Source organism: Phytophthora ramorum, assembly GCF_020800215.1.
Source record: "Phytophthora ramorum isolate Pr-102 chromosome Unknown Phyram_PR-102_s0002, whole genome shotgun sequence".
NCBI lineage: Eukaryota > Oomycota > Peronosporomycetes > Peronosporales > Peronosporaceae > Phytophthora > Phytophthora ramorum.
In genome coordinates this window covers 4,763,389-4,791,383 of record NW_027150648.1, presented here as the reverse complement: position 1 = coordinate 4,791,383, position 27,995 = coordinate 4,763,389, and the positions used below count along the sequence as shown (strand labels likewise).

Below are 27,995 nucleotides of genomic sequence, written 5' to 3'. Positions count from 1 at the left end.
GTGTGCGCTCTAGGCTTCGGGCCGCTTCTGCAGGGCTACAACTACGAGGAACCGGAAAACAGCCAGGAACAGCCCCAGCTCGATCAGGCGGAGCGCCACGCTGGAACGTTCAGCTCCATACTCGAGTTCCGCGTACGAGTGAACGGTGAGCTGCTGCTGCTCGGTGGAGTAGCTCTCCGACGGAATCAACCGAAGCTCACGACATGGAAGTTGACTCTCAGCTACAGCGTCAATTCCCTCAATGTCGTAGATACACGAGTCAGCAGTAGAACCGAATACGAGTGCCTGCAGAACCTGGAGAGCAAGTCGCTGCGGCGTCAGGAACACAAGCAACCAGGTTAGATTGCCCAGTGCACTGCCCCTCCAATACCACACGAACATCAGCAGCGGAAGAAAATTGATGCCAGCACCAGCGGCTGCAGCAATACTCTCACTTGGCGCCAGCCTCACAAGCCACTGGCCCAGGTACACTTGTCCAAGGGCGAAGATCGAGAGTGTGAGCCAGTAAAGCGTGAAGTTGCCGCTCTCAGCAACGGACCAAAAGCCGAAGAGGGTGAAGGTGAACACCGCAGCTACGAACGTGATCGTCAGTACAAATAGCAGTTCCACCACGCTGAAGCAGACGTGATACATAACCGCAGGATACGCCTGCCAAGCCTGCTCACGGCGCCAACACGCATTCTCCCTCCGAGCGTTTCCGCGGCTAGCCCTTATGATAGCACCTAGCGCAAAGCTAGCCCCAAGCATCAGCGTCGACCACGCGATGAGTGACACGCCATGGTTTACTCCATCGAAAGTGTCGTACTCGGAGCTCCTTGCAGCAACGAAGAGCCACAAGAGCCACATGAAAACCGTCAGGAACAAACCCATTACGCTGAAGCGCTGCCATTGAGTGGTCACTGCAGATGTCATCATCAACGAGCGAATTGTAACAGTCGAAGACAAGCTGCGCCAGTACGAGAGCACGACTCGCCGGGTAAGCCATACCACCTGCGTACGCCACGAGGTTGCGTACGCCGCTAGTTCCTCGCTCTTGAAGGCCGTAATGAGTGCCGGAGTGTGCTCCTCCGCAGAGTCTGGGCGTAGGTAACCCACGCGCTGCATTTGTGTAAGCAGCGTACGCTTCACCTCACTGCGCTGGAACAACTGTACAAACCGCATTTCCTTCTCGCGGTTGACTGTATCCGAGCCCGTTGACATTGAGGAGGCACTTGCATATTTCTTTTTCTTTCTGCTCGTGCGAACTTTGCCAGCTCGCGTCGTCGTTATAGCTGTTGTTGCCTGAGAAATGATAGATCCTTCACCAACACTTTCGAGAGCCCATCCGATAATATTCTTGCCCCTGCCCAGCTTCTTCACGCCAGGAAGACCTTCCAAGTACTGCACCATCGAACGGGACTCGCCATGGAAAAGCACTTCGCCATTGCTTGACAGCAATAACAGCCGGCTGAACGCACGCAGTTCGATGGAAGACACCGAATCGCCCAGGCTGCACACGACTGTGCGACCCGTTCTAGCGACTTGTTGTAGCACATGAATGACTCGTTGCGCACCCTTCGAGTCGAGCCCACTCGTAGGTTCGTCCACTAGCAACACACCCGGTTCGAACGCAAGCTCAACACCAATTGCCACGAGGCGAGTCTCCACGGTCGAGCACGAATCGATTTGACGTGCAGCCAACTCTGTGATCCCCAGTAAAGCAAGCCAAGACTCTACCGTCTCCTGTTTGCGGCTCTCGGAGATCGCAGTGACTTGGCGCAGAGAGGCACTGATGCACATAGCTTCACGTACCGTGGTCGTGCCATGCCACACAGCATGATTGTCGCCAAACCAACAGTAGCCAGTGGCACGACGGCGCACGAGGGAGCTGGCTTCGCTCCCATTGTAGTATACCTTGCCCTTCGTTTGATTCGTTTCACCTGCCAGGGCGCCGAGGAAGGCGGCTTTGCCGACTCGGCCCGCTCCAATAACTGCGGTCAGCATGCCTGACTCCGCATAGCCGGTAACGCCTTCCACTGCATCAATTGACTCCTTCGAGATCTCATTTACACACACAAGGTCGTCGAAAGTCAATCTTAATGAGTGCCTGCTGCGCACCATCAACATTTGCATGGACTCGCTCGTGTGTTCAGTAGATGACCTTGCAGCCTCTTCTCCCCACGCAGCCGCAACACGCGTGCTCTGCGTTCGCTCGGTCTCATCAGATGTCAGCGAAGCTGAGGCATCCTCTACCTTCTGCTTGCTGGTTTTCACCTTCTTGGTGCTGATAGAATGGACACTCATAGAGTCACCGCCATTGCTACTAGCCAACTCCACTTCACCGTTCAGCGAGGAGCTAGCTCGTGATATGATCCCACCACTTTCAATTTGGTTCACCGTGCTGTTTTCATGCGCCCCCACATCGGAATCTTCCGTACTGTGAGCATCCTGAGTGTTCCCACTCTTGAAATCAACAGCCCCAATACTAGATGTTGTGCTTTCCTCCGTCTCATCACGAGTCTCCATCGCAACCGTGGTGCTCGTCGTGCCATCCGTGGACTCCGTCTCCGTCGTCGTCTCCACCTCGATCGTTGTCACCAGCTCGCCCGTGCTGGACTTCACCGTGCGCGTCGTGGTACGGACCGTCTTGGTCACGATGCTGCCGTCAGCTTCTTCCGAGCGGAACACCTCCGTCTTCACCGACTCGCCCGGCGCCGCGCCAGCCTGCTCGGACACACTCACGGCGGTAGCGTCCGACGCAGACGTCGTCGTGAGGCTGCTCTCCTCCGTCTCCGTCTCCTCGCGAGTCTCCATCGCAACCGTGGTGCTCGTCGTGCCATCCGTGGACTCCGTCTCCGTCGTCGTCTCCACCTCGATCGTTGTCACCAGCTCGCCCGTGCTGGACTTCACCGTGCGCGTCGTGGTACGGACCGTCTTGGTCACGATGCTGCCGTCAGCTTCTTCCGAGCGGAACACCTCCGTCTTCACCGACTCGCCCGGCGCCGCGCCAGCCTGCTCGGACACACTCACGGCGGTAGCGTCCGACGCAGACGTCGTCGTGAGGCTGCTCTCCTCCGTCTCCGTCTCCTCGCGAGTCTCCATCGCAACCGTGGTGCTCGTCGTGCCATCCGTGGACTCCGTCTCCGTCGTCGTCTCCACCTCGATCGTTGTCACCAGCTCGCCCGTGCTGGACTTCACCGTGCGCGTCGTGGTACGGACCGTCTTGGTCACGATGCTGCCGTCAGCTTCTTCCGAGCGGAACACCTCCGTCTTCACCGACTCGCCCGGCGCCGCGCCAGCCTGCTCGGGCACACCCACAACACTACCTGCAGACCCGAAACCCATATCTGAAATTTCAGTACTTTTCCGTACCAATGAAAGTATAGACACCACCTCCGACGTCTCCGTCGTGTACGTCGTGGTCTCCTCGGTCTCCTCGATGGAAGGCGCCGACGTCACCTCCGACGGCTCCAACGTCTCAGTCGTGTATGTCGTCTCCGTCGTCTCCGTCGTCTCCTGGGTGGACGGCACCGCAGACACCACCTCCGACGTCTCCGTCGTGTACGTCGTGGTCTCCTCGGTCTCCTCGGTCTCCTCGATGGAAGGCGCCGACGTCACCTCCGACGTCTCCAACGTCTCAGTCGTGTATGTCGTCTCCGTCGTCTCCGTCGTCTCCTGGGTGGACGGCACCGCAGACACCACCTCCGACGTCTCCGTCGTGTACGTCGTGGTCTCCTCGGTCTCCTCGGTCTCCTCGGTCTCCTCGATGGAAGGCGCCGACGTCACCTCCGACGTCTCCAACGTCTCAGTCGTGTATGTCGTCTCCGTCGTCTCCGTCGTCTCCTGGGTGGACGGCACCGCAGACACCACCTCCGACGTCTCCGTCGTGTACGTCGTGGTCTCCTCGGTCTCCTCGGTCTCCTCGATGGAAGGCGCCGACGTCACCTCCGACGTCTCCAACGTCTCAGTCGTGTATGTCGTCTCCGTCGTCTCCGTCGTCTCCTGGGTGGACGGCACCGCAGACACCACCTCCGACGTCTCCGTCGTGTACGTCGTGGTCTCCTCGGTCTCCTCGGTCTCCTCGGTCTCCTCGATGGAAGGCGCCGACGTCACCTCCGACGTCTCCAACGTCTCAGTCGTGTATGTCGTCTCCGTCGTCTCCGTCGTCTCCTGGGTGGACGGCACCGCAGACACCACCTCCGACGTCTCCGTCGTGTACGTCGTGGTCTCCTCGGTCTCCTCGGTCTCCTCGGTCTCCTCGATGGAAGGCGCCGACGTCACCTCCGACGTCTCCAACGTCTCAGTCGTGTATGTCGTCTCCGTCGTCTCCGTCGTCTCCTGGGTGGACGGCACCGCAGACACCACCTCCGACGTCTCCGTCGTGTACGTCGTGGTCTCCTCGGTCTCCTCGGTCTCCTCGGTCTCCTCGATGGAAGGCGCCGACGTCACCTCCGACGTCTCCAACGTCTCAGTCGTGTATGTCGTCTCCGTCGTCTCCGTCGTCTCCTGGGTGGACGGCACCGCAGACACCACCTCCGACGTCTCCGTCGTGTACGTCGTGGTCTCCGTCGTGTACGTCGTGGTCTCCTCGGTCTCCTCGGTCTCCTCGATGGAAGGCGCCGACGTCACCTCCGACGTCTCCAACGTCTCAGTCGTGTATGTCGTCTCCGTCGTCTCCGTCGTCTCCTGGGTGGACGGCACCGCAGACACCACCTCCGACGTCTCCGTCGTGTACGTCGTGGTCTCCTCGGTCTCCTCGGTCTCCTCGATGGAAGGCGCCGACGTCACCTCCGACGTCTCCAACGTCTCAGTCGTGTATGTCGTCTCCGTCGTCTCCGTCGTCTCCTGGGTGGACGGCACCGCAGACACCACCTCCGACGTCTCCGTCGTGTACGTCGTGGTCTCCTCGGTCTCCTCGGTCTCCTCGATGGAAGGCGCCGACGTCACCTCCGACGTCTCCAACGTCTCAGTCGTGTATGTCGTCTCCGTCGTCTCCTGGGTGGACGGCACCGCAGACACCACCTCCGACGTCTCCGTCGTGTACGTCGTGGTCTCCTCGGTCTCCTCGGTCTCCTCGATGGAAGGCGCCGACGTCACCTCCGACGTCTCCAACGTCTCAGTCGTGTATGTCGTCTCCGTCGTCTCCGTCGTCTCCTGGGTGGACGGCACCGCAGACACCACCTCCGACGTCTCCGTCGTGTACGTCGTGGTCTCCGTCGTGTACGTCGTGGTCTCCTCGGTCTCCTCGGTCTCCTCGGTCTCCTCGATGGAAGGCGCCGACGTCACCTCCGACGTCTCCAACGTCTCAGTCGTGTATGTCGTCTCCGTCGTCTCCGTCGTCTCCTGGGTGGACGGCACCGCAGACACCACCTCCGACGTCTCCGTCGTGTACGTCGTGGTCTCCTCGGTCTCCTCGGTCTCCTCGGTCTCCTCGATGGAAGGCGCCGACGTCACCTCCGACGTCTCCAACGTCTCAGTCGTGTATGTCGTCTCCGTCGTCTCCGTCGTCTCCTGGGTGGACGGCACCGCAGACACCACCTCCGACGTCTCCGTCGTGTACGTCGTGGTCTCCTCGGTCTCCTCGGTCTCCTCGATGGAAGGCGCCGACGTCACCTCCGACGTCTCCAACGTCTCAGTCGTGTATGTCGTCTCCGTCGTCTCCGTCGTCTCCTGGGTGGACGGCACCGCAGACACCACCTCCGACGTCTCCGTCGTGTACGTCGTGGTCTCCTCGGTCTCCTCGGTCTCCTCGGTCTCCTCGATGGAAGGCGCCGACGTCACCTCCGACGTCTCCAACGTCTCAGTCGTGTATGTCGTCTCCGTCGTCTCCGTCGTCTCCTGGGTGGACGGCACCGCAGACACCACCTCCGACGTCTCCGTCGTGTACGTCGTGGTCTCCTCGGTCTCCTCGGTCTCCTCGGTCTCCTCGATGGAAGGCGCCGACGTCACCTCCGACGTCTCCAACGTCTCAGTCGTGTATGTCGTCTCCGTCGTCTCCGTCGTCTCCTGGGTGGACGGCACCGCAGACACCACCTCCGACGTCTCCGTCGTGTACGTCGTGGTCTCCTCGGTCTCCTCGGTCTCCTCGATGGAAGGCGCCGACGTCACCTCCGACGTCTCCAACGTCTCAGTCGTGTATGTCGTCTCCGTCGTCTCCGTCGTCTCCTGGGTGGACGGCACCGCAGACACCACCTCCGACGTCTCCGTCGTGTACGTCGTGGTCTCCTCGGTCTCCTCGGTCTCCTCGGTCTCCTCGATGGAAGGCGCCGACGTCACCTCCGACGTCTCCAACGTCTCAGTCGTGTATGTCGTCTCCGTCGTCTCCGTCGTCTCCTGGGTGGACGGCACCGCAGACACCACCTCCGACGTCTCCGTCGTGTACGTCGTGGTCTCCTCGGTCTCCTCGGTCTCCTCGATGGAAGGCGCCGACGTCACCTCCGACGTCTCCAACGTCTCAGTCGTGTATGTCGTCTCCGTCGTCTCCGTCGTCTCCTGGGTGGACGGCACCGCAGACACCACCTCCGACGTCTCCGTCGTGTACGTCGTGGTCTCCTCGGTCTCCTCGGTCTCCTCGGTCTCCTCGATGGAAGGCGCCGACGTCACCTCCGACGTCTCCAACGTCTCAGTCGTGTATGTCGTCTCCGTCGTCTCCGTCGTCTCCTGGGTGGACGGCACCGCAGACACCACCTCCGACGTCTCCGTCGTGTACGTCGTGGTCTCCTCGGTCTCCTCGGTCTCCTCGATGGAAGGCGCCGACGTCACCTCCGACGTCTCCAACGTCTCAGTCGTGTATGTCGTCTCCGTCGTCTCCGTCGTCTCCTGGGTGGACGGCACCGCAGACACCACCTCCGACGTCTCCGTCGTGTACGTCGTGGTCTCCTCGGTCTCCTCGGTCTCCTCGATGGAAGGCGCCGACGTCACCTCCGACGTCTCCAACGTCTCAGTCGTGTATGTCGTCTCCGTCGTCTCCGTCGTCTCCTGGGTGGACGGCACCGCAGACACCACCTCCGACGTCTCCGTCGTGTACGTCGTGGTCTCCTCGGTCTCCTCGGTCTCCTCGGTCTCCTCGATGGAAGGCGCCGACGTCACCTCCGACGTCTCCAACGTCTCAGTCGTGTATGTCGTCTCCGTCGTCTCCGTCGTCTCCTGGGTGGACGGCACCGCAGACACCACCTCCGACGTCTCCGTCGTGTACGTCGTGGTCTCCTCGGTCTCCTCGGTCTCCTCGATGGAAGGCGCCGACGTCACCTCCGACGTCTCCAACGTCTCAGTCGTGTATGTCGTCTCCGTCGTCTCCGTCGTCTCCTGGGTGGACGGCACCGCAGACACCACCTCCGACGTCTCCGTCGTGTACGTCGTGGTCTCCTCGGTCTCCTCGGTCTCCTCGGTCTCCTCGATGGAAGGCGCCGACGTCACCTCCGACGTCTCCAACGTCTCAGTCGTGTATGTCGTCTCCGTCGTCTCCGTCGTCTCCTGGGTGGACGGCACCGCAGACACCACCTCCGACGTCTCCGTCGTGTACGTCGTGGTCTCCTCGGTCTCCTCGGTCTCCTCGGTCTCCTCGATGGAAGGCGCCGACGTCACCTCCGACGTCTCCAACGTCTCAGTCGTGTATGTCGTCTCCGTCGTCTCCGTCGTCTCCTGGGTGGACGGCACCGCAGACACCACCTCCGACGTCTCCGTCGTGTACGTCGTGGTCTCCTCGGTCTCCTCGGTCTCCTCGATGGAAGGCGCCGACGTCACCTCCGACGTCTCCAACGTCTCAGTCGTGTATGTCGTCTCCGTCGTCTCCGTCGTCTCCTGGGTGGACGGCACCGCAGACACCACCTCCGACGTCTCCGTCGTGTACGTCGTGGTCTCCTCGGTCTCCTCGGTCTCCTCGGTCTCCTCGATGGAAGGCGCCGACGTCACCTCCGACGTCTCCAACGTCTCAGTCGTGTATGTCGTCTCCGTCGTCTCCGTCGTCTCCTGGGTGGACGGCACCGCAGACACCACCTCCGACGTCTCCGTCGTGTACGTCGTGGTCTCCTCGGTCTCCTCGGTCTCCTCGGTCTCCTCGATGGAAGGCGCCGACGTCACCTCCGACGTCTCCAACGTCTCAGTCGTGTATGTCGTCTCCGTCGTCTCCGTCGTCTCCTGGGTGGACGGCACCGCAGACACCACCTCCGACGTCTCCGTCGTGTACGTCGTGGTCTCCTCGGTCTCCTCGGTCTCCTCGGTCTCCTCGATGGAAGGCGCCGACGTCACCTCCGACGTCTCCAACGTCTCAGTCGTGTATGTCGTCTCCGTCGTCTCCGTCGTCTCCTGGGTGGACGGCACCGCAGACACCACCTCCGACGTCTCCGTCGTGTACGTCGTGGTCTCCTCGGTCTCCTCGGTCTCCTCGGTCTCCTCGATGGAAGGCGCCGACGTCACCTCCGACGTCTCCAACGTCTCAGTCGTGTATGTCGTCTCCGTCGTCTCCGTCGTCTCCTGGGTGGACGGCACCGCAGACACCACCTCCGACGTCTCCGTCGTGTACGTCGTGGTCTCCTCGGTCTCCTCGGTCTCCTCGATGGAAGGCGCCGACGTCACCTCCGACGTCTCCAACGTCTCAGTCGTGTATGTCGTCTCCGTCGTCTCCGTCGTCTCCTGGGTGGACGGCACCGCAGACACCACCTCCGACGTCTCCGTCGTGTACGTCGTGGTCTCCTCGGTCTCCTCGGTCTCCTCGGTCTCCTCGATGGAAGGCGCCGACGTCACCTCCGACGTCTCCAACGTCTCAGTCGTGTATGTCGTCTCCGTCGTCTCCGTCGTCTCCTGGGTGGACGGCACCGCAGACACCACCTCCGACGTCTCCGTCGTGTACGTCGTGGTCTCCTCGGTCTCCTCGGTCTCCTCGATGGAAGGCGCCGACGTCACCTCCGACGTCTCCAACGTCTCAGTCGTGTATGTCGTCTCCGTCGTCTCCGTCGTCTCCTGGGTGGACGGCACCGCAGACACCACCTCCGACGTCTCCGTCGTGTACGTCGTGGTCTCCTCGGTCTCCTCGGTCTCCTCGGTCTCCTCGATGGAAGGCGCCGACGTCACCTCCGACGTCTCCAACGTCTCAGTCGTGTATGTCGTCTCCGTCGTCTCCGTCGTCTCCTGGGTGGACGGCACCGCAGACACCACCTCCGACGTCTCCGTCGTGTACGTCGTGGTCTCCTCGGTCTCCTCGGTCTCCTCGATGGAAGGCGCCGACGTCACCTCCGACGTCTCCAACGTCTCAGTCGTGTATGTCGTCTCCGTCGTCTCCGTCGTCTCCTGGGTGGACGGCACCGCAGACACCACCTCCGACGTCTCCGTCGTGTACGTCGTGGTCTCCTCGGTCTCCTCGGTCTCCTCGGTCTCCTCGATGGAAGGCGCCGACGTCACCTCCGACGTCTCCAACGTCTCAGTCGTGTATGTCGTCTCCGTCGTCTCCGTCGTCTCCTGGGTGGACGGCACCGCAGACACCACCTCCGACGTCTCCGTCGTGTACGTCGTGGTCTCCTCGGTCTCCTCGGTCTCCTCGATGGAAGGCGCCGACGTCACCTCCGACGTCTCCAACGTCTCAGTCGTGTATGTCGTCTCCGTCGTCTCCGTCGTCTCCTGGGTGGACGGCACCGCAGACACCACCTCCGACGTCTCCGTCGTGTACGTCGTGGTCTCCTCGGTCTCCTCGGTCTCCTCGGTCTCCTCGATGGAAGGCGCCGACGTCACCTCCGACGTCTCCAACGTCTCAGTCGTGTATGTCGTCTCCGTCGTCTCCGTCGTCTCCTGGGTGGACGGCACCGCAGACACCACCTCCGACGTCTCCGTCGTGTACGTCGTGGTCTCCTCGGTCTCCTCGGTCTCCTCGATGGAAGGCGCCGACGTCACCTCCGACGTCTCCAACGTCTCAGTCGTGTATGTCGTCTCCGTCGTCTCCGTCGTCTCCTGGGTGGACGGCACCGCAGACACCACCTCCGACGTCTCCGTCGTGTACGTCGTGGTCTCCTCGGTCTCCTCGGTCTCCTCGGTCTCCTCGATGGAAGGCGCCGACGTCACCTCCGACGTCTCCAACGTCTCAGTCGTGTATGTCGTCTCCGTCGTCTCCGTCGTCTCCTGGGTGGACGGCACCGCAGACACCACCTCCGACGTCTCCGTCGTGTACGTCGTGGTCTCCTCGGTCTCCTCGGTCTCCTCGGTCTCCTCGATGGAAGGCGCCGACGTCACCTCCGACGTCTCCAACGTCTCAGTCGTGTATGTCGTCTCCGTCGTCTCCGTCGTCTCCTGGGTGGACGGCACCGCAGACACCACCTCCGACGTCTCCGTCGTGTACGTCGTGGTCTCCTCGGTCTCCTCGGTCTCCTCGGTCTCCTCGATGGAAGGCGCCGACGTCACCTCCGACGTCTCCAACGTCTCAGTCGTGTATGTCGTCTCCGTCGTCTCCGTCGTCTCCTGGGTGGACGGCACCGCAGACACCACCTCCGACGTCTCCGTCGTGTACGTCGTGGTCTCCTCGGTCTCCTCGGTCTCCTCGATGGAAGGCGCCGACGTCACCTCCGACGTCTCCAACGTCTCAGTCGTGTATGTCGTCTCCGTCGTCTCCGTCGTCTCCTGGGTGGACGGCACCGCAGACACCACCTCCGACGTCTCCGTCGTGTACGTCGTGGTCTCCTCGGTCTCCTCGGTCTCCTCGGTCTCCTCGATGGAAGGCGCCGACGTCACCTCCGACGTCTCCAACGTCTCAGTCGTGTATGTCGTCTCCGTCGTCTCCGTCGTCTCCTGGGTGGACGGCACCGCAGACACCACCTCCGACGTCTCCGTCGTGTACGTCGTGGTCTCCTCGGTCTCCTCGGTCTCCTCGGTCTCCTCGATGGAAGGCGCCGACGTCACCTCCGACGTCTCCAACGTCTCAGTCGTGTATGTCGTCTCCGTCGTCTCCGTCGTCTCCTGGGTGGACGGCACCGCAGACACCACCTCCGACGTCTCCGTCGTGTACGTCGTGGTCTCCTCGGTCTCCTCGGTCTCCTCGGTCTCCTCGATGGAAGGCGCCGACGTCACCTCCGACGTCTCCAACGTCTCAGTCGTGTATGTCGTCTCCGTCGTCTCCGTCGTCTCCTGGGTGGACGGCACCGCAGACACCACCTCCGACGTCTCCGTCGTGTACGTCGTGGTCTCCTCGGTCTCCTCGGTCTCCTCGGTCTCCTCGATGGAAGGCGCCGACGTCACCTCCGACGTCTCCAACGTCTCAGTCGTGTATGTCGTCTCCGTCGTCTCCGTCGTCTCCTGGGTGGACGGCACCGCAGACACCACCTCCGACGTCTCCGTCGTGTACGTCGTGGTCTCCTCGGTCTCCTCGGTCTCCTCGGTCTCCTCGATGGAAGGCGCCGACGTCACCTCCGACGTCTCCAACGTCTCAGTCGTGTATGTCGTCTCCGTCGTCTCCGTCGTCTCCTGGGTGGACGGCACCGCAGACACCACCTCCGACGTCTCCGTCGTGTACGTCGTGGTCTCCTCGGTCTCCTCGGTCTCCTCGATGGAAGGCGCCGACGTCACCTCCGACGTCTCCAACGTCTCAGTCGTGTATGTCGTCTCCGTCGTCTCCGTCGTCTCCTGGGTGGACGGCACCGCAGACACCACCTCCGACGTCTCCGTCGTGTACGTCGTGGTCTCCTCGGTCTCCTCGGTCTCCTCGGTCTCCTCGATGGAAGGCGCCGACGTCACCTCCGACGTCTCCAACGTCTCAGTCGTGTATGTCGTCTCCGTCGTCTCCGTCGTCTCCTGGGTGGACGGCACCGCAGACACCACCTCCGACGTCTCCGTCGTGTACGTCGTGGTCTCCTCGGTCTCCTCGGTCTCCTCGGTCTCCTCGATGGAAGGCGCCGACGTCACCTCCGACGTCTCCAACGTCTCAGTCGTGTATGTCGTCTCCGTCGTCTCCGTCGTCTCCTGGGTGGACGGCACCGCAGACACCACCTCCGACGTCTCCGTCGTGTACGTCGTGGTCTCCTCGGTCTCCTCGGTCTCCTCGGTCTCCTCGATGGAAGGCGCCGACGTCACCTCCGACGTCTCCAACGTCTCAGTCGTGTATGTCGTCTCCGTCGTCTCCGTCGTCTCCTGGGTGGACGGCACCGCAGACACCACCTCCGACGTCTCCGTCGTGTACGTCGTGGTCTCCTCGGTCTCCTCGGTCTCCTCGGTCTCCTCGATGGAAGGCGCCGACGTCACCTCCGACGTCTCCAACGTCTCAGTCGTGTATGTCGTCTCCGTCGTCTCCGTCGTCTCCTGGGTGGACGGCACCGCAGACACCACCTCCGACGTCTCCGTCGTGTACGTCGTGGTCTCCTCGGTCTCCTCGGTCTCCTCGGTCTCCTCGATGGAAGGCGCCGACGTCACCTCCGACGTCTCCAACGTCTCAGTCGTGTATGTCGTCTCCGTCGTCTCCGTCGTCTCCTGGGTGGACGGCACCGCAGACACCACCTCCGACGTCTCCGTCGTGTACGTCGTGGTCTCCTCGGTCTCCTCGGTCTCCTCGGTCTCCTCGATGGAAGGCGCCGACGTCACCTCCGACGTCTCCAACGTCTCAGTCGTGTATGTCGTCTCCGTCGTCTCCGTCGTCTCCTGGGTGGACGGCACCGCAGACACCACCTCCGACGTCTCCGTCGTGTACGTCGTGGTCTCCTCGGTCTCCTCGGTCTCCTCGGTCTCCTCGATGGAAGGCGCCGACGTCACCTCCGACGTCTCCAACGTCTCAGTCGTGTATGTCGTCTCCGTCGTCTCCGTCGTCTCCTGGGTGGACGGCACCGCAGACACCACCTCCGACGTCTCCGTCGTGTACGTCGTGGTCTCCTCGGTCTCCTCGGTCTCCTCGGTCTCCTCGATGGAAGGCGCCGACGTCACCTCCGACGTCTCCAACGTCTCAGTCGTGTATGTCGTCTCCGTCGTCTCCGTCGTCTCCTGGGTGGACGGCACCGCAGACACCACCTCCGACGTCTCCGTCGTGTACGTCGTGGTCTCCTCGGTCTCCTCGGTCTCCTCGGTCTCCTCGATGGAAGGCGCCGACGTCACCTCCGACGTCTCCAACGTCTCAGTCGTGTATGTCGTCTCCGTCGTCTCCGTCGTCTCCTGGGTGGACGGCACCGCAGACACCACCTCCGACGTCTCCGTCGTGTACGTCGTGGTCTCCTCGGTCTCCTCGGTCTCCTCGGTCTCCTCGATGGAAGGCGCCGACGTCACCTCCGACGTCTCCAACGTCTCAGTCGTGTATGTCGTCTCCGTCGTCTCCGTCGTCTCCTGGGTGGACGGCACCGCAGACACCACCTCCGACGTCTCCGTCGTGTACGTCGTGGTCTCCTCGGTCTCCTCGGTCTCCTCGGTCTCCTCGATGGAAGGCGCCGACGTCACCTCCGACGTCTCCAACGTCTCAGTCGTGTATGTCGTCTCCGTCGTCTCCGTCGTCTCCTGGGTGGACGGCACCGCAGACACCACCTCCGACGTCTCCGTCGTGTACGTCGTGGTCTCCTCGGTCTCCTCGGTCTCCTCGGTCTCCTCGATGGAAGGCGCCGACGTCACCTCCGACGTCTCCAACGTCTCAGTCGTGTATGTCGTCTCCGTCGTCTCCGTCGTCTCCTGGGTGGACGGCACCGCAGACACCACCTCCGACGTCTCCGTCGTGTACGTCGTGGTCTCCTCGGTCTCCTCGGTCTCCTCGGTCTCCTCGATGGAAGGCGCCGACGTCACCTCCGACGTCTCCAACGTCTCAGTCGTGTATGTCGTCTCCGTCGTCTCCGTCGTCTCCTGGGTGGACGGCACCGCAGACACCACCTCCGACGTCTCCGTCGTGTACGTCGTGGTCTCCTCGGTCTCCTCGGTCTCCTCGGTCTCCTCGATGGAAGGCGCCGACGTCACCTCCGACGTCTCCAACGTCTCAGTCGTGTATGTCGTCTCCGTCGTCTCCGTCGTCTCCTGGGTGGACGGCACCGCAGACACCACCTCCGACGTCTCCGTCGTGTACGTCGTGGTCTCCTCGGTCTCCTCGGTCTCCTCGGTCTCCTCGATGGAAGGCGCCGACGTCACCTCCGACGTCTCCAACGTCTCAGTCGTGTATGTCGTCTCCGTCGTCTCCGTCGTCTCCTGGGTGGACGGCACCGCAGACACCACCTCCGACGTCTCCGTCGTGTACGTCGTGGTCTCCTCGGTCTCCTCGGTCTCCTCGGTCTCCTCGATGGAAGGCGCCGACGTCACCTCCGACGTCTCCAACGTCTCAGTCGTGTATGTCGTCTCCGTCGTCTCCGTCGTCTCCTGGGTGGACGGCACCGCAGACACCACCTCCGACGTCTCCGTCGTGTACGTCGTGGTCTCCTCGGTCTCCTCGGTCTCCTCGATGGAAGGCGCCGACGTCACCTCCGACGTCTCCAACGTCTCAGTCGTGTATGTCGTCTCCGTCGTCTCCGTCGTCTCCTGGGTGGACGGCACCGCAGACACCACCTCCGACGTCTCCGTCGTGTACGTCGTGGTCTCCTCGGTCTCCTCGGTCTCCTCGGTCTCCTCGATGGAAGGCGCCGACGTCACCTCCGACGTCTCCAACGTCTCAGTCGTGTATGTCGTCTCCGTCGTCTCCGTCGTCTCCTGGGTGGACGGCACCGCAGACACCACCTCCGACGTCTCCGTCGTGTACGTCGTGGTCTCCTCGGTCTCCTCGGTCTCCTCGATGGAAGGCGCCGACGTCACCTCCGACGTCTCCAACGTCTCAGTCGTGTATGTCGTCTCCGTCGTCTCCGTCGTCTCCTGGGTGGACGGCACCGCAGACACCACCTCCGACGTCTCCGTCGTGTACGTCGTGGTCTCCTCGGTCTCCTCGGTCTCCTCGATGGAAGGCGCCGACGTCACCTCCGACGTCTCCAACGTCTCAGTCGTGTATGTCGTCTCCGTCGTCTCCGTCGTCTCCTGGGTGGACGGCACCGCAGACACCACCTCCGACGTCTCCGTCGTGTACGTCGTGGTCTCCTCGGTCTCCTCGGTCTCCTCGATGGAAGGCGCCGACGTCACCTCCGACGTCTCCAACGTCTCAGTCGTGTATGTCGTCTCCGTCGTCTCCGTCGTCTCCTGGGTGGACGGCACCGCAGACACCACCTCCGACGTCTCCGTCGTGTACGTCGTGGTCTCCTCGGTCTCCTCGGTCTCCTCGGTCTCCTCGATGGAAGGCGCCGACGTCACCTCCGACGTCTCCAACGTCTCAGTCGTGTATGTCGTCTCCGTCGTCTCCGTCGTCTCCTGGGTGGACGGCACCGCAGACACCACCTCCGACGTCTCCGTCGTGTACGTCGTGGTCTCCTCGGTCTCCTCGGTCTCCTCGGTCTCCTCGATGGAAGGCGCCGACGTCACCTCCGACGTCTCCAACGTCTCAGTCGTGTATGTCGTCTCCGTCGTCTCCGTCGTCTCCTGGGTGGACGGCACCGCAGACACCACCTCCGACGTCTCCGTCGTGTACGTCGTGGTCTCCTCGGTCTCCTCGGTCTCCTCGATGGAAGGCGCCGACGTCACCTCCGACGTCTCCAACGTCTCAGTCGTGTATGTCGTCTCCGTCGTCTCCGTCGTCTCCTGGGTGGACGGCACCGCAGACACCACCTCCGACGTCTCCGTCGTGTACGTCGTGGTCTCCTCGGTCTCCTCGGTCTCCTCGATGGAAGGCGCCGACGTCACCTCCGACGTCTCCAACGTCTCAGTCGTGTATGTCGTCTCCGTCGTCTCCGTCGTCTCCTGGGTGGACGGCACCGCAGACACCACCTCCGACGTCTCCGTCGTGTACGTCGTGGTCTCCTCGGTCTCCTCGGTCTCCTCGGTCTCCTCGATGGAAGGCGCCGACGTCACCTCCGACGTCTCCAACGTCTCAGTCGTGTATGTCGTCTCCGTCGTCTCCGTCGTCTCCTGGGTGGACGGCACCGCAGACACCACCTCCGACGTCTCCGTCGTGTACGTCGTGGTCTCCTCGGTCTCCTCGGTCTCCTCGGTCTCCTCGATGGAAGGCGCCGACGTCACCTCCGACGTCTCCAACGTCTCAGTCGTGTATGTCGTCTCCGTCGTCTCCGTCGTCTCCTGGGTGGACGGCACCGCAGACACCACCTCCGACGTCTCCGTCGTGTACGTCGTGGTCTCCTCGGTCTCCTCGGTCTCCTCGGTCTCCTCGGTCTCCTCGATGGAAGGCGCCGACGTCACCTCCGACGTCTCCAACGTCTCAGTCGTGTATGTCGTCTCCGTCGTCTCCGTCGTCTCCTGGGTGGACGGCACCGCAGACACCACCTCCGACGTCTCCGTCGTGTACGTCGTGGTCTCCTCGGTCTCCTCGGTCTCCTCGATGGAAGGCGCCGACGTCACCTCCGACGTCTCCAACGTCTCAGTCGTGTATGTCGTCTCCGTCGTCTCCGTCGTCTCCTGGGTGGACGGCACCGCAGACACCACCTCCGACGTCTCCGTCGTGTACGTCGTGGTCTCCTCGGTCTCCTCGGTCTCCTCGGTCTCCTCGATGGAAGGCGCCGACGTCACCTCCGACGTCTCCAACGTCTCAGTCGTGTATGTCGTCTCCGTCGTCTCCTGGGTGGACGGCACCGCAGACACCACCTCCGACGTCTCCGTCGTGTACGTCGTGGTCTCCTCGGTCTCCTCGGTCTCCTCGATGGAAGGCGCCGACGTCACCTCCGACGTCTCCAACGTCTCAGTCGTGTATGTCGTCTCCGTCGTCTCCTGGGTGGACGGCACCGCAGACACCACCTCCGACGTCTCCGTCGTGTACGTCGTGGTCTCCTCGATGGAAGGCGCTGATGCTACCTCTGTCGGCGTCGTTATAGTTGTGGCAGTTTTATCTGTGGATGCAGGGTTTGTGATCAGTAGTGTTATGTTGTGTGCTTCACCTTCCACCTCATTGTCTGCGTAGGTTTCGTACTCTTCCACATATTCAACAATCATGACTTCATCGCCAACGTCAACACATTCGGTTTCTTCACGAGTCTCCATCGCAACCGTGGTGCTCGTCGTGCCATCCGTGGACTCCGTCTCCGTCGTCGTCTCCACCTCGATCGTTGTCACCAGCTCGCCCGTGCTGGACTTCACCGTGCGCGTCGTGGTACGGACCGTCTTGGTCACGATGCTGCCGTCAGCTTCTTCCGAGCGGAACACCTCCGTCTTCACCGACTCGCCCGGCGCCGCGCCAGCCTGCTCGGACACACTCACGGCGGTAGCGTCCGACGCAGACGTCGTCGTGAGGCTGCTCTCCTCCGTCTCCGTCTCCTCGCGAGTCTCCATCGCAACCGTGGTGCTCGTCGTGCCATCCGTGGACTCCGTCTCCGTCGTCGTCTCCACCTCGATCGTTGTCACCAGCTCGCCCGTGCTGGACTTCACCGTGCGCGTCGTGGTACGGACCGTCTTGGTCACGATGCTGCCGTCAGCTTCTTCCGAGCGGAACACCTCCGTCTTCACCGACTCGCCCGGCGCCGCGCCAGCCTGCTCGGACACACTCACGGCGGTAGCGTCCGACGCAGACGTCGTCGTGAGGCTGCTCTCCTCCGTCTCCGTCTCCTCGCGAGTCTCCATCGCAACCGTGGTGCTCGTCGTGCCATCCGTGGACTCCGTCTCCGTCGTCGTCTCCACCTCGATCGTTGTCACCAGCTCGCCCGTGCTGGACTTCACCGTGCGCGTCGTGGTACGGACCGTCTTGGTCACGATGCTGCCGTCAGCTTCTTCCGAGCGGAACACCTCCGTCTTCACCGACTCGCCCGGCGCCGCGCCAGCCTGCTCGGACACACTCACGGCGGTAGCGTCCGACGCAGACGTCGTCGTGAGGCTGCTCTCCTCCGTCTCCGTCTCCTCGCGAGTCTCCATCGCAACCGTGGTGCTCGTCGTGCCATCCGTGAACTCCGTCTCCGTCGTCGTCTCCACCTCGATCGTTGTCACCAGCTCGCCCGTGCTGGACTTCACCGTGCGCGTCGTGGTACGGACCGTCTTGGTCACGATGCTGCCGTCAGCTTCTTCCGAGCGGAACACCTCCGTCTTCACCGACTCGCCCGGCGCCGCGCCAGCCTGCTCGGACACACTCACGGCGGTAGCGTCCGACGCAGACGTCGTCGTGAGGCTGCTCTCCTCCGTCTCCGTCTCCTCGCGAGTCTCCATCGCAACCGTGGTGCTCGTCGTGCCATCCGTGGACTCCGTCTCCGTCGTCGTCTCCACCTCGATCGTTGTCACCAGCTCGCCCGTGCTGGACTTCACCGTGCGCGTCGTGGTACGGACCGTCTTGGTCACGATGCTGCCGTCAGCTTCTTCCGAGCGGAACACCTCCGTCTTCACCGACTCGCCCGGCGCCGCGCCAGCCTGCTCGGACACACTCACGGCGGTAGCGTCCGACGCAGACGTCGTCGTGAGGCTGCTCTCCTCCGTCTCCGTCTCCTCGCGAGTCTCCATCGCAACCGTGGTGCTCGTCGTGCCATCCGTGGACTCCGTCTCCGTCGTCGTCTCCACCTCGATCGTTGTCACCAGCTCGCCCGTGCTGGACTTCACCGTGCGCGTCGTGGTACGGACCGTCTTGGTCACGATGCTGCCGTCAGCTTCTTCCGAGCGGAACACCTCCGTCTTCACCGACTCGCCCGGCGCCGCGCCAGCCTGCTCGGACACACTCACGGCGGTAGCGTCCGACGCAGACGTCGTCGTGAGGCTGCTCTCCTCCGTCTCCGTCTCCTCGCGAGTCTCCATCGCAACCGTGGTGCTCGTCGTGCCATCCGTGGACTCCGTCTCCGTCGTCGTCTCCACCTCGATCGTTGTCACCAGCTCGCCCGTGCTGGACTTCACCGTGCGCGTCGTGGTACGGACCGTCTTGGTCACGATGCTGCCGTCAGCTTCTTCCGAGCGGAACACCTCCGTCTTCACCGACTCGCCCGGCGCCGCGCCAGCCTGCTCGGACACACTCACGGCGGTAGCGTCCGACGCAGACGTCGTCGTGAGGCTGCTCTCCTCCGTCTCCGTCTCCTCGCGAGTCTCCATCGCAACCGTGGTGCTCGTCGTGCCATCCGTGGACTCCGTCTCCGTCGTCGTCTCCACCTCGATCGTTGTCACCAGCTCGCCCGTGCTGGACTTCACCGTGCGCGTCGTGGTACGGACCGTCTTGGTCACGATGCTGCCGTCAGCTTCTTCCGAGCGGAACACCTCCGTCTTCACCGACTCGCCCGGCGCCGCGCCAGCCTGCTCGGACACACTCACGGCGGTAGCGTCCGACGCAGACGTCGTCGTGAGGCTGCTCTCCTCCGTCTCCGTCTCCTCGCGAGTCTCCATCGCAACCGTGGTGCTCGTCGTGCCATCCGTGGACTCCGTCTCCGTCGTCGTCTCCACCTCGATCGTTGTCACCAGCTCGCCCGTGCTGGACTTCACCGTGCGCGTCGTGGTACGGACCGTCTTGGTCACGATGCTGCCGTCAGCTTCTTCCGAGCGGAACACCTCCGTCTTCACCGACTCGCCCGGCGCCGCGCCAGCCTGCTCGGACACACTCACGGCGGTAGCGTCCGACGCAGACGTCGTCGTGAGGCTGCTCTCCTCCGTCTCCGTCTCCTCGCGAGTCTCCATCGCAACCGTGGTGCTCGTCGTGCCATCCGTGGACTCCGTCTCCGTCGTCGTCTCCACCTCGATCGTTGTCACCAGCTCGCCCGTGCTGGACTTCACCGTGCGCGTCGTGGTACGGACCGTCTTGGTCACGATGCTGCCGTCAGCTTCTTCCGAGCGGAACACCTCCGTCTTCACCGACTCGCCCGGCGCCGCGCCAGCCTGCTCGGACACACTCACGGCGGTAGCGTCCGACGCAGACGTCGTCGTGAGGCTGCTCTCCTCCGTCTCCGTCTCCTCGCGAGTCTCCATCGCAACCGTGGTGCTCGTCGTGCCATCCGTGGACTCCGTCTCCGTCGTCGTCTCCACCTCGATCGTTGTCACCAGCTCGCCCGTGCTGGACTTCACCGTGCGCGTCGTGGTACGGACCGTCTTGGTCACGATGCTGCCGTCAGCTTCTTCCGAGCGGAACACCTCCGTCTTCACCGACTCGCCCGGCGCCGCGCCAGCCTGCTCGGACACACTCACGGCGGTAGCGTCCGACGCAGACGTCGTCGTGAGGCTGCTCTCCTCCGTCTCCGTCTCCTCGCGAGTCTCCATCGCAACCGTGGTGCTCGTCGTGCCATCCGTGGACTCCGTCTCCGTCGTCGTCTCCACCTCGATCGTTGTCACCAGCTCGCCCGTGCTGGACTTCACCGTGCGCGTCGTGGTACGGACCGTCTTGGTCACGATGCTGCCGTCAGCTTCTTCCGAGCGGAACACCTCCGTCTTCACCGACTCGCCCGGCGCCGCGCCAGCCTGCTCGGACACACTCACGGCGGTAGCGTCCGACGCAGACGTCGTCGTGAGGCTGCTCTCCTCCGTCTCCGTCTCCTCGCGAGTCTCCATCGCAACCGTGGTGCTCGTCGTGCCATCCGTGGACTCCGTCTCCGTCGTCGTCTCCACCTCGATCGTTGTCACCAGCTCGCCCGTGCTGGACTTCACCGTGCGCGTCGTGGTACGGACCGTCTTGGTCACGATGCTGCCGTCAGCTTCTTCCGAGCGGAACACCTCCGTCTTCACCGACTCGCCCGGCGCCGCGCCAGCCTGCTCGGACACACTCACGGCGGTAGCGTCCGACGCAGACGTCGTCGTGAGGCTGCTCTCCTCCGTCTCCGTCTCCTCGCGAGTCTCCATCGCAACCGTGGTGCTCGTCGTGCCATCCGTGGACTCCGTCTCCGTCGTCGTCTCCACCTCGATCGTTGTCACCAGCTCGCCCGTGCTGGACTTCACCGTGCGCGTCGTGGTACGGACCGTCTTGGTCACGATGCTGCCGTCAGCTTCTTCCGAGCGGAACACCTCCGTCTTCACCGACTCGCCCGGCGCCGCGCCAGCCTGCTCGGACACACTCACGGCGGTAGCGTCCGACGCAGACGTCGTCGTGAGGCTGCTCTCCTCCGTCTCCGTCTCCTCGCGAGTCTCCATCGCAACCGTGGTGCTCGTCGTGCCATCCGTGGACTCCGTCTCCGTCGTCGTCTCCACCTCGATCGTTGTCACCAGCTCGCCCGTGCTGGACTTCACCGTGCGCGTCGTGGTACGGACCGTCTTGGTCACGATGCTGCCGTCAGCTTCTTCCGAGCGGAACACCTCCGTCTTCACCGACTCGCCCGGCGCCGCGCCAGCCTGCTCGGACACACTCACGGCGGTAGCGTCCGACGCAGACGTCGTCGTGAGGCTGCTCTCCTCCGTCTCCGTCTCCTCGCGAGTCTCCATCGCAACCGTGGTGCTCGTCGTGCCATCCGTGGACTCCGTCTCCGTCGTCGTCTCCACCTCGATCGTTGTCACCAGCTCGCCCGTGCTGGACTTCACCGTGCGCGTCGTGGTACGGACCGTCTTGGTCACGATGCTGCCGTCAGCTTCTTCCGAGCGGAACACCTCCGTCTTCACCGACTCGCCCGGCGCCGCGCCAGCCTGCTCGGACACACTCACGGCGGTAGCGTCCGACGCAGACGTCGTCGTGAGGCTGCTCTCCTCCGTCTCCGTCTCCTCGCGAGTCTCCATCGCAACCGTGGTGCTCGTCGTGCCATCCGTGGACTCCGTCTCCGTCGTCGTCTCCACCTCGATCGTTGTCACCAGCTCGCCCGTGCTGGACTTCACCGTGCGCGTCGTGGTACGGACCGTCTTGGTCACGATGCTGCCGTCAGCTTCTTCCGAGCGGAACACCTCCGTCTTCACCGACTCGCCCGGCGCCGCGCCAGCCTGCTCGGACACACTCACGGCGGTAGCGTCCGACGCAGACGTCGTCGTGAGGCTGCTCTCCTCCGTCTCCGTCTCCTCGCGAGTCTCCATCGCAACCGTGGTGCTCGTCGTGCCATCCGTGGACTCCGTCTCCGTCGTCGTCTCCACCTCGATCGTTGTCACCAGCTCGCCCGTGCTGGACTTCACCGTGCGCGTCGTGGTACGGACCGTCTTGGTCACGATGCTGCCGTCAGCTTCTTCCGAGCGGAACACCTCCGTCTTCACCGACTCGCCCGGCGCCGCGCCAGCCTGCTCGGACACACTCACGGCGGTAGCGTCCGACGCAGACGTCGTCGTGAGGCTGCTCTCCTCCGTCTCCGTCTCCTCGCGAGTCTCCATCGCAACCGTGGTGCTCGTCGTGCCATCCGTGGACTCCGTCTCCGTCGTCGTCTCCACCTCGATCGTTGTCACCAGCTCGCCCGTGCTGGACTTCACCGTGCGCGTCGTGGTACGGACCGTCTTGGTCACGATGCTGCCGTCAGCTTCTTCCGAGCGGAACACCTCCGTCTTCACCGACTCGCCCGGCGCCGCGCCAGCCTGCTCGGACACACTCACGGCGGTAGCGTCCGACGCAGACGTCGTCGTGAGGCTGCTCTCCTCCGTCTCCGTCTCCTCGCGAGTCTCCATCGCAACCGTGGTGCTCGTCGTGCCATCCGTGGACTCCGTCTCCGTCGTCGTCTCCACCTCGATCGTTGTCACCAGCTCGCCCGTGCTGGACTTCACCGTGCGCGTCGTGGTACGGACCGTCTTGGTCACGATGCTGCCGTCAGCTTCTTCCGAGCGGAACACCTCCGTCTTCACCGACTCGCCCGGCGCCGCGCCAGCCTGCTCGGACACACTCACGGCGGTAGCGTCCGACGCAGACGTCGTCGTGAGGCTGCTCTCCTCCGTCTCCGTCTCCTCGCGAGTCTCCATCGCAACCGTGGTGCTCGTCGTGCCATCCGTGGACTCCGTCTCCGTCGTCGTCTCCACCTCGATCGTTGTCACCAGCTCGCCCGTGCTGGACTTCACCGTGCGCGTCGTGGTACGGACCGTCTTGGTCACGATGCTGCCGTCAGCTTCTTCCGAGCGGAACACCTCCGTCTTCACCGACTCGCCCGGCGCCGCGCCAGCCTGCTCGGACACACTCACGGCGGTAGCGTCCGACGCAGACGTCGTCGTGAGGCTGCTCTCCTCCGTCTCCGTCTCCTCGCGAGTCTCCATCGCAACCGTGGTGCTCGTCGTGCCATCCGTGGACTCCGTCTCCGTCGTCGTCTCCACCTCGATCGTTGTCACCAGCTCGCCCGTGCTGGACTTCACCGTGCGCGTCGTGGTACGGACCGTCTTGGTCACGATGCTGCCGTCAGCTTCTTCCGAGCGGAACACCTCCGTCTTCACCGACTCGCCCGGCGCCGCGCCAGCCTGCTCGGACACACTCACGGCGGTAGCGTCCGACGCAGACGTCGTCGTGAGGCTGCTCTCCTCCGTCTCCGTCTCCTCGCGAGTCTCCATCGCAACCGTGGTGCTCGTCGTGCCATCCGTGGAACTCCGTCTCCGTCGTCGTCTCCACCTCGATCGTTGTCACCAGCTCGCCCGTGCTGGACTTCACCGTGCGCGTCGTGGTACGGACCGTCTTGGTCACGATGCTGCCGTCAGCTTCTTCCGAGCGGAACACCTCCGTCTTCACCGACTCGCCCGGCGCCGCGCCAGCCTGCTCGGACACACTCACGGCGGTAGCGTCCGACGCAGACGTCGTCGTGAGGCTGCTCTCCTCCGTCTCCGTCTCCTCGCGAGTCTCCATCGCAACCGTGGTGCTCGTCGTGCCATCCGTGGACTCCGTCTCCGTCGTCGTCTCCACCTCGATCGTTGTCACCAGCTCGCCCGTGCTGGACTTCACCGTGCGCGTCGTGGTACGGACCGTCTTGGTCACGATGCTGCCGTCAGCTTCTTCCGAGCGGAACACCTCCGTCTTCACCGACTCGCCCGGCGCCGCGCCAGCCTGCTCGGACACACTCACGGCGGTAGCGTCCGACGCAGACGTCGTCGTGAGGCTGCTCTCCTCCGTCTCCGTCTCCTCGCGAGTCTCCATCGCAACCGTGGTGCTCGTCGTGCCATCCGTGGACTCCGTCTCCGTCGTCGTCTCCACCTCGATCGTTGTCACCAGCTCGCCCGTGCTGGACTTCACCGTGCGCGTCGTGGTACGGACCGTCTTGGTCACGATGCTGCCGTCAGCTTCTTCCGAGCGGAACACCTCCGTCTTCACCGACTCGCCCGGCGCCGCGCCAGCCTGCTCGGACACACTCACGGCGGTAGCGTCCGACGCAGACGTCGTCGTGAGGCTGCTCTCCTCCGTCTCCGTCTCCTCGCGAGTCTCCATCGCAACCGTGGTGCTCGTCGTGCCATCCGTGGAACTCCGTCTCCGTCGTCGTCTCCACCTCGATCGTTGTCACCAGCTCGCCCGTGCTGGACTTCACCGTGCGCGTACGTGGTACGGACCGTCTTGGTCACGATGCTGCCGTCAGCTTCTTCCGAGCGGAACACCTCCGTCTTCACCGACTCGCCCGGCGCCGCGCCAGCCTGCTCGGACACACTCACGGCGGTAGCGTCCGACGCAGACGTCGTCGTGAGGCTGCTCTCCTCCGTCTCCGTCTCCTCGCGAGTCTCCATCGCAACCGTGGTGCTCGTCGTGCCATCCGTGGACTCCGTCTCCGTCGTCGTCTCCACCTCGATCGTTGTCACCAGCTCGCCCGTGCTGGACTTCACCGTGCGCGTCGTGGTACGGACCGTCTTGGTCACGATGCTGCCGTCAGCTTCTTCCGAGCGGAACACCTCCGTCTTCACCGACTCGCCCGGCGCCGCGCCAGCCTGCTCGGACACACTCACGGCGGTAGCGTCCGACGCAGACGTCGTCGTGAGGCTGCTCTCCTCCGTCTCCGTCTCCTCGCGAGTCTCCATCGCAACCGTGGTGCTCGTCGTGCCATCCGTGGACTCCGTCTCCGTCGTCGTCTCCACCTCGATCGTTGTCACCAGCTCGCCCGTGCTGGACTTCACCGTGCGCGTCGTGGTACGGACCGTCTTGGTCACGATGCTGCCGTCAGCTTCTTCCGAGCGGAACACCTCCGTCTTCACCGACTCGCCCGGCGCCGCGCCAGCCTGCTCGGACACACTCACGGCGGTAGCGTCCGACGCAGACGTCGTCGTGAGGCTGCTCTCCTCCGTCTCCGTCTCCTCGCGAGTCTCCATCGCAACCGTGGTGCTCGTCGTGCCATCCGTGGACTCCGTCTCCGTCGTCGTCTCCACCTCGATCGTTGTCACCAGCTCGCCCGTGCTGGACTTCACCGTGCGCGTCGTGGTACGGACCGTCTTGGTCACGATGCTGCCGTCAGCTTCTTCCGAGCGGAACACCTCCGTCTTCACCGACTCGCCCGGCGCCGCGCCAGCCTGCTCGGACACACTCACGGCGGTAGCGTCCGACGCAGACGTCGTCGTGAGGCTGCTCTCCTCCGTCTCCGTCTCCTCGCGAGTCTCCATCGCAACCGTGGTGCTCGTCGTGCCATCCGTGGACTCCGTCTCCGTCGTCGTCTCCACCTCGATCGTTGTCACCAGCTCGCCCGTGCTGGACTTCACCGTGCGCGTCGTGGTACGGACCGTCTTGGTCACGATGCTGCCGTCAGCTTCTTCCGAGCGGAACACCTCCGTCTTCACCGACTCGCCCGGCGCCGCGCCAGCCTGCTCGGACACACTCACGGCGGTAGCGTCCGACGCAGACGTCGTCGTGAGGCTGCTCTCCTCCGTCTCCGTCTCCTCGCGAGTCTCCATCGCAACCGTGGTGCTCGTCGTGCCATCCGTGGACTCCGTCTCCGTCGTCGTCTCCACCTCGATCGTTGTCACCAGCTCGCCCGTGCTGGACTTCACCGTGCGCGTCGTGGTACGGACCGTCTTGGTCACGATGCTGCCGTCAGCTTCTTCCGAGCGGAACACCTCCGTCTTCACCGACTCGCCCGGCGCCGCGCCAGCCTGCTCGGACACACTCACGGCGGTAGCGTCCGACGCAGACGTCGTCGTGAGGCTGCTCTCCTCCGTCTCCGTCTCCTCGCGAGTCTCCATCGCAACCGTGGTGCTCGTCGTGCCATCCGTGAACTCCGTCTCCGTCGTCGTCTCCACCTCGATCGTTGTCACCAGCTCGCCCGTGCTGGACTTCACCGTGCGCGACGTGGTACGGACCGTCTTGGTCACGATGCTGCCGTCAGCTTCTTCCGAGCGGAACACCTCCGTCTTCACCGACTCGCCCGGCGCCGCGCCAGCCTGCTCGGACACACTCACGGCGGTAGCGTCCGACGCAGACGTCGTCGTGAGGCTGCTCTCCTCCGTCTCCGTCTCCTCGCGAGTCTCCATCGCAACCGTGGTGCTCGTCGTGCCATCCGTGGACTCCGTCTCCGTCGTCGTCTCCACCTCGATCGTTGTCACCAGCTCGCCCGTGCTGGACTTCACCGTGCGCGTCGTGGTACGGACCGTCTTGGTCACGATGCTGCCGTCAGCTTCTTCCGAGCGGAACACCTCCGTCTTCACCGACTCGCCTGGCGCTATGCCAGCCTGCTTGGGCAGACCTATCATGGTGTCTTTGGGGGCACTGCTGTTCGCTTCAGTGGCTAGCGCAGTGCTCTCTTGGTGTGGCTGCGTTATGCTTTGTTGATTGTACCTTGGGGCTGAAATAGTTCTACCGCCGACTATTAGTGCAGCGTCGTCAGCAAACTTCATGAGGACAGCAAATGTTCGGACGAACTGACCGCCACTACCATCCGGCTTGGAACCACTTGGCACAGTGATACGGTAGCGATCTTCCTGGTCCACAGCCAAGTTCAGTAAAAAGTGCGCTACTCGCTGTCCGGGGGCACACTGATAGCCCAGCTCGTGGAAGTACTCCACAATATCTTCACCAGCCCCGTGATATACGACGTCTCCGTTTTTCAGAACTAGAAGGTCGTCAAAAACTTGGCAAGCGTGCGTCATTGAGCAGCCAAGCATGGACACTGCCACCTCCTTGCGCAAATGGTTGTCGCTATCAAAGCCTTGCGTAACCTCGTCCATAATCAGCAAGTTCTTCTTGCCGACATCATGCGCAAGCAATAGAACAGCTACCATCGGATAATGAGCTGCGAGCTGCACCACCTTCTCCCAGCACGCCTTGCTCTCCTCAGTTGATTCACCATTGAAAAGTTCCGGGTGGAACTCAGTGAAGTTCTCATGACAAAATGCACGCGCATACTCCAGCAAATCTGCCGTGGAGAGTGTCTCGACGCGTTTCTCCTGACGGTCCAGATACGACACAAACAATGGGTGCCACTGCTTGTGGTACTTTCGTTTCTTTCCAAACACGAATGAGCGACGAGCCCCAGACTCATTGTCCATCGCATTGTCGCCATCGGACAAGTTTTCACTGACCAATACGTTTCCCTCCGCCACTGCGTCCAAGGTGCTGCTCGCAACCTCCGTCCGTGTCTCCATCGACACGCTGGTGCTCTTGGCCCCGTTGGTGGTCTCCGTCTCCGTCGTTGTCTCCACTTCGACCGTGGTCGTGGCAATGTCGTTCAACACTGCCGTTCGTCTGGTGGCGCGCACCGTCTTGGTCACGATGCTCCCATCTTTCTCCACTGAGCGGAACACCTGCGTCTGCACGTCGTCGGTCTTGTCCTCCGCAGACGTCGAGACGTGACCGGCGACTGTCTCCGTGCTGGTCTCCGACGCGACCGACGTGTTCTTGACACCGTCCTCGCTCTCTGTCTCCGTCGTGGTCTGCACCTCGGTGGTCGTGACGAAGTCCCCGGTGCTAGTGCGCGCCGTCGTCTTGGTGGTGCGCACCGTCTTGGTCACGACGCTGCCGTCCGTCTCCTCGGAACGGAACACCTGCGTCTGCACGCTCGTGCCCTCTTCGGGTCGCTCCTTCTCCTCGCCCTTTTTCTCTTTTATATCGGCGTAGTGGTCCTCGATCAGGTCCATCCGCGCGCGCTGGCCGCTCTCGTCGAAGCTCAGGATCTTCTGGCTGCTGCTGCCCGTGTCCGAAAAGTCGAGGCTCGGCCGCTCGCCGTCGCCGCTCAGCCGCGCCGTCTTGCGCTCGTCCTTGCTGTTGGGGCTTCCCATGTCCATCGATACGGAAACTCACTCAAACTCACTCAAACTCACTGCCCCCGACAAAT

The 27,995-nt window shown here is 63.5% G+C and overlaps 1 protein-coding gene across 1 annotated transcript; it reads right to left on the bottom strand.

The window, feature by feature from the left end:
* Window positions 1–9: 9 nt before the first annotated feature.
* KRP23_2883 (uncharacterized protein) lies at window positions 10–27,945 on the bottom strand (the record flags this gene model as incomplete). Its single annotated transcript, XM_067887667.1, has 5 exons — window positions 10–1,146; window positions 2,098–16,793; window positions 16,875–23,307; window positions 23,372–24,212; window positions 24,287–27,945. The coding sequence occupies 5 exons, from the start codon at window positions 27,943–27,945 to the stop codon at window positions 10–12; spliced, it is 26,766 nt and encodes an 8,921-aa protein (XP_067750238.1).
* Between the last annotated feature and the right edge of the window lie 50 nt (window positions 27,946–27,995).